Genomic DNA, 5612 nt, shown 5'->3' on the forward strand with positions numbered 1-5612 from the left:
CAGGAGTGAGGGATTGCCGGCTGGGCTAGTGGGGAGGGGGTGCAGGTCAGGAGTGAGGGGTTGGGGGGGGAGCCCAGGGCTGGGCTAGTGGGGAGGGGGTGCAGGTCAGGAGTGAGGGGTTGGGGGGGAGCCCAGGGCTGGGCTAGTGGGGAGGGGGTGCAGGTCAGGAGTGAGGGGTTGGGGGGGAGCCCAGGGCTGGGCTAGTGGGGAGGGGGTGCAGGTCAGGAGTGAGGGGTTGGGGGGGAGCCCAGGGCTGGGCTAGTGGGGAGGGGGTGCAGGTCAGGAGTGAGGGGTTGGGGGGGAGCCCAGGGCTGGGCTAGTGGGGAGGGGGTGCAGGTCAGGAGTGAGGGATTGGGGGGGAGCCCAGGGCTGGGCTAGTGGGGAGGGGGTGCAGGTCAGGAGTGAGGGGTTGGGGGGGAGCCCAGGGCTGGGCTAGTGGGGAGGGGGTGCAGGTCAGGAGTGAGGGGTTGGGGGGGAGCCCAGGGCTGGGCTAGTGGGGAAGGGGTGCAGGTCAGGAGTGAGGGATTGGGGGGGGAGCCCAGGGCTGGGCTAGTGGGGAAGGGGTGCAGGTCAGGAGTGAGGGGTTGGGGGGGAGCCCAGGGCTGGGCTAGTGGGGAGGGGGTGCAGGTCAGGAGTGAGGGGTTGGGGGGGAGCCCAGGGCTGGGCTAGTGGGGAAGGGGTGCAGGTCAGGAGTGAGGGGTTGGGGGGGAGCCCAGGGCTGGGCTAGTGGGGAGGGGGTGCAGGTCAGGAGTGAGGGGTTGGGGGGGAGCCCAGGGCTGGGCTAGTGGGGAAGGGGTGCAGGTCAGGAGTGAGGGGTTGGGGGGGAGCCCAGGGCTGGGCTAGTGGGGAGGGGGTGCAGGTCAGGAGTGAGGGGTTGGGGGGGAGCCCAGGGCTGGGCTAGTGGGGAAGGGGTGCAGGTCAGGAGTGAGGGGTTGGGGGGGAGCCCAGGGCTGGGCTAGTGGGGAGGGGGTGCAGGTCAGGAGTGAGGGGTTGGGGGGGAGCCCAGGGCTGGGCTAGTGGGGAAGGGGTGCAGGTCAGGAGTGAGGGATTGCGGGGGGAGCCCAGGGCTGGGCTAGTGGGGAGGGGGTGCAGGTCAGGAGTGAGGGGTTGGGGGGGAGCCCAGGGCTGGGCTAGTGGGGAAGGGGTGCAGGTCAGGAGTGAGGGGTTGGGGGGGAGCCCAGGGCTGGGCTGGCAGGGGCTGTGGGTTGGGAGTGAGGGGCAGCAGCAGGGTTGCGGGGAGCCCAGGGCTGGGCCTACAGGGGCTGCGGGTGAGAGTGAGGGGCACCGGCAGATCTGGGGGGGGGGTGGAGAGGGGAGGGGCCAGGGGATGTTGCGCTGTCTCCAACTTCCGACACGTTCAGCCCTTGTGCCAGCGTTTGGTCCTCCGGGCCCCTGGTCCAGAGCAAAGTCCAGGGGCAGAGCAGGAACCGTAACACAGACGGCGCCGCCTGCACCCTGGCTTGGGTGGGACGATTGGCTCGGGGGCTGACGGAAAACTGCCCTGCGAGGGGCTAAGCTCGCGCTGTCCCGTGGCTGGTGCCCTGCACCTGCCTAGGACTGGGGGCAGAATCTGCCCCAGGCTCTGGGGCTTCACACATTCTTCCATCGCCCCCTCCGCTTGCGAATGGGGATCCCCTTTCTTCTCTTGGGTGGCGGGGAGCTGGGGCAGGGGGGTCCCCCCGGCACCTCTGGGGGTCCCCCTTCCTCTTCCAGAGGGAAACCCCCTTGAGCTTGGTCCCTGTTCTCCACCTGGTCGGGAGATGCTTCCACCTTGGGGGTGAAGGTCTCAGCCGGGAGCGGGCTCTTGGCAGGGGCCGCTGGCCGTGGCGAGGCGACGGGGGTTTGCTGGTGGAAGAGCCCCCCCCGGCCGGCATCCAAGCCCGGTCCCTGGCTCGGGAGGAGGGGCAGGAGGGCAGCCACCACCTCGGTGAGACGGTCGATGCTTTGGCGCACGGTGTAGGTCAGGTCACGGATGGCCTCGGCCGTCTCCCGCTGAGCGGCCAGGAAATCCAGAGAGGGCTCCGGGGGCGGCTCGGGGCGGGGCCGCCGGCTCTGGGGAGGCAGGGAGCCCGGGGGCTGCTCCCTGCCCAGCTCCATGGGCGAGTGGGGCCGGCGGCCCAGCCCGGCCGGTGAGGGGGCCAGCCGCACAGTCTGCAGGGAGGGCTCCGCCAAGGGGGGCGCCGGCGAGTCGCAGTCCTTGGGCGGCAGCAGGACCCTGTCCAGGGCGCAGCCCGGGGGCTGGAGCGAGGGCTCGGGGCTGGAGGAGACGGTGCCCCCGGGCAGCGTCTCTGCGGAGAGAGGAGAGAGCCAGCTCTGGAGACAGCACCACGCGGGGCAAAGGGCTGTCCCCTCCCGTCTGTTCCTGCTGGGGCACCCCCTCCAGTCTGTCTCCCCGGCTTTCACCCTCCTAAAGTCCTAGAGCCGGGCTTCCCCCGGGTACCTGCCCGGCTGCCACAGGGGACAGGGGCGCTGTTGCCAGCACAAGCAGCCACCTTGGCAGAGGGGGGTACGGCATGGTCAGTCCTAATGAACTAGCTGTGCCCCCCAAGAGATGCCTGAGTCCCACCAAACTCGACACAGCCGCGCAGAGCACATGGTGGGGGGGCAGAGATGGGGGGAGGCAGCTGGCCAGCTGGTCAGTCAGCGTTTCTGTCATGCCCTGGTGTCATGCTAGGGGGTGCTGTGTGTGCACCTGCTGGGCCCCACCCCCTCTTACTGCATGGGGGCCCCCAGCCCCGCTGTCTGCAGCACAGCGCCCCCCTAGTGTTGCAATGGGCTTAGCACTGACTACCAGCCCCCAGCTGAGCCCTGTGCCCTGCAGCACGGCGCCCCCTAGTGCCACAATGGGCTCAGTGCTGACTGCCAGGGCAGAGCGCCCCCTACAGAGCTCCCAGCCCTGCTCTCTGCGGTACCGCGCCCCCTACAGAGCTCCCAGCCCTGCTCTCTGCGGTACAGCGCCCCCTACAGAGCTCCCAGCCCTGCTCTCTGCGGTACAGCGCCCCCTAGTGCTGCCCTGGGACATTGGGGTCGCACTGCTGCCAGGGCAGAGCGCCCCCTACAGAGCTCCCAGCCCTGCTCTCTGCGGTACAGCACCCCCTAGTGCTGCCCTGGGACATTGGGGTCGCACTGCTGCCAGGGGAGAGCGCCCCCTACAGAGCTCCCAGCCCTGCTCTCTGCGGTACAGCGCCCCCTACAGAGTTCCCAGCCCTGCTCTCTGCGGTACAGCGCCCCCAACAGAGCTCCCAGCCCTGCTCTCTGCGGTACAGCGCCCCCTAGTGCTGCCCTGGGACATTGGGGTCGCACTGCTGCCAGGGGAGAGCGCCCCCTACAGAGCTCCCAGCCCTGCTCTCTGCGGTACAGCGCCCCCTAGTGCTGCCCTGGGACATTGGGGTCGCACTGCTGCCAGGAGAGAGCGCCCCCTACTGAACTCCCACCATGGTACCTGGATTTCTCTCTCCTATCTCAGCTCTGACTTTACCCCATGGCGCTTAGCGTGGCAGCTTCCTCTCTCCAATCCCCCAGCCACTGTCTGGCTCACGAGGGGGTGTTGGCAAGCCCCTGGTTCTAGTGCCCCTGGCCGGGGGAGTCGGTCCTGCCCTCTAATGGCCCGTCCCGGGGTGGGCACTCACCCGAGCCATGGTGGTATCCGTGAGCGAAGGCTGCGCGGTGCCGCTCCGCGCCTCCGGGCCCCCTCACCACGCCAGGCCCCAGGATGGCGAAGATGGTCTCCTCCTCTGCCGAGAAGGCGTCTTCTCCGGCGGCCGGTCCCCCGGCGCCCTGGGTGGAGTGGGGCACCCGCGCCAGCTTCTCCTTGGTGCGCCGCTTGAAATCATTCCAGCGCTTCTGCACCTCCTGGCCTGTCCGCTTCCAGCGGGTGACGGCGTTGATCTTGGCAGCGACGCCCTCCCAGACGCACCGCCGCTCGGCCACCGTCCCCTGCCGGCTCTGGGCCCCGTACAGCTCAGCGTAGTGGGCGCGCACCTCCTGGATCAGGATCTGGTTCTCCTCGTAGGAGAAGCGGGGCTTGCGCAGGCGGGTGATCTCCCGGCCGTCCCCGGGCATGCCTGGCACCGGCCAGGCACCACGCACAGCGGGCACCCCCGGGGGAGGGAGCGGCTGGCGGGGCCCCGGAAGGGGGTGGGTGCCCCGCGCTGCCAGGCGGGCACCACAGGGGCGCTAGCAGCAGGGGGCACGGTGCCCGGCACGACGGTGCCCCGTGGATGGCAACGGTTCGGGGACTTTACGGCCGGAAGAGACCATGGTGTTCATCTAGTCTGCTCCTTCCTGCCGTGCACGCGGCCCAGCCCCCCTCCCGGCCGGAGGGCTGGGGGCGGGGTCTGTGCCCCCCACTCTGCAATGCGTGCCCCTGCCCACTCCGGCTCCTGCAGCATCCCGGCGCCAGCCTCCCCCGTCCTTCCTCCTGGCTGCGTCCCCTCCCCTTCCCCGGCACCAGGCATGCTCAATGCCAGCCCACTCCCAGCAGGCCAAGGGCGCTCGCGGTCTCCTAGCAACCCTGGCTGGGTCCTCACCCCCCCTTCCATGGGCTGGAGGATGCAGGGCCCGGAGCCTGGCACCCGTGGGGATGAGATGCACGCACCCCCCCTCCCACCTGCTCCCCAGACTCCAATGGGGTGTGTGTCTCCAGAGTGATGGATCCATTGAGCTATCAGTATACATCCCTCCAGCCTCCACGTACACCCCTCCAGCCACCCGCATACACCCCTACAGCCGCTCGCGTACACCCCTCCAGCCTCCACGTACACCCCTCCAGCCACCCACATACACCCCTCCAGCCACTCGTGTACACCCCTACAGCCACCTGCATACACCCCTCCAGCCACCCGCATACACCCATACAGCCGCTCGCGTACACCCCTCCAGCCTCCACGTACATCCCTCCAGCCTCCACATACACCCCTCTAGCCGCTCGCGTACACCCGTACAGCCTCCACGTACACCCCTCCAGCCACCCGCATACACGCCTACAGCCGCTCGCGTACACCCCTACAGCTCCACATACACCCCTCCAGCCGCTCGCGTACACCCCTACAGCCACCCGCATACACCCCTACAGCTTCCACATACACCCCTCCAGCCAGCCACATATACCCCTACAGCTTCCACATACACCCCTCCAGCCACCCGCGTATACCCCTACAGCTTCCACATACACCCCTCCAACCATCTACGTACATCCCTGCAGCCACTTGCATACACCACTCCAGTCTCCACATACACCCCTCCAGTCACCCACGTATACCCCTCCAGCCATCTGCGTACACTCCTCCAGCCTCCACATATACTGCTCCAGCCACTGCGTACATCCCTGCAGCCACCTGGGAATACCTCTCGAGCCACCCGCATACACCCCTCCAGCCCCCCTGCGTGCATCCCTCCAGCAATCCACGGACACCCCTCCTGCCAGCCAGCCCCCTAGACACCCCTCCAGCCAGTCCCTCCTGCCGTCTGCATACACCGTTCCAACCAGCCAGCCAGTGTCTGCACCCCTCTATCCACATCTCTCTCTCTGTAATCGAACTACCCGTCCGTCCCCCTTTGTCTCTGCCTGTTGGACTGTGAACATTCCCCCAGGGGAGGGGAGAAGCATCCGA

The 5612-nt window shown here is 68.5% G+C and overlaps 1 protein-coding gene across 1 annotated transcript; it reads right to left on the bottom strand.

The window, feature by feature from the left end:
• Nucleotides 1–923: 923 nt before the first annotated feature.
• Nucleotides 924–4440, bottom strand: MYPOP (Myb related transcription factor, partner of profilin). The gene is made up of 2 exons (XM_075915352.1): nucleotides 3630–4440; nucleotides 924–2288 (listed from the first exon to the last, which is right to left on the bottom strand). Exons 1-2 carry the CDS (start codon nucleotides 4060–4062, stop codon nucleotides 1591–1593), a joined length of 1131 nt encoding a protein of 376 aa, XP_075771467.1. The 5' UTR covers nucleotides 4063–4440; the 3' UTR covers nucleotides 924–1590.
• Nucleotides 4441–5612: the final 1172 nt, after the last annotated feature.

Source organism: Pelodiscus sinensis, unplaced genomic scaffold (assembly GCF_049634645.1).
Source record: "Pelodiscus sinensis isolate JC-2024 unplaced genomic scaffold, ASM4963464v1 ctg34, whole genome shotgun sequence".
In the NCBI taxonomy this organism is placed as follows: domain Eukaryota; kingdom Metazoa; phylum Chordata; order Testudines; family Trionychidae; genus Pelodiscus; species Pelodiscus sinensis.

Excerpts from the sequence above, each read along its gene's own strand:
- MYPOP (XM_075915352.1), bottom strand. The coding sequence starts at position 4,062 with ATGCCCGGGGACGGCCGGGAGATCACCCGCCTGCGCAAGCCCCGCTTC. Across the intron at positions 2,289-3,629 it reads CGGATACCACCATGGCTCGG|AGACGCTGCCCGGGGGCACC; the intron begins GTGAGTGCCCAC and ends CTCTCTCCGCAG.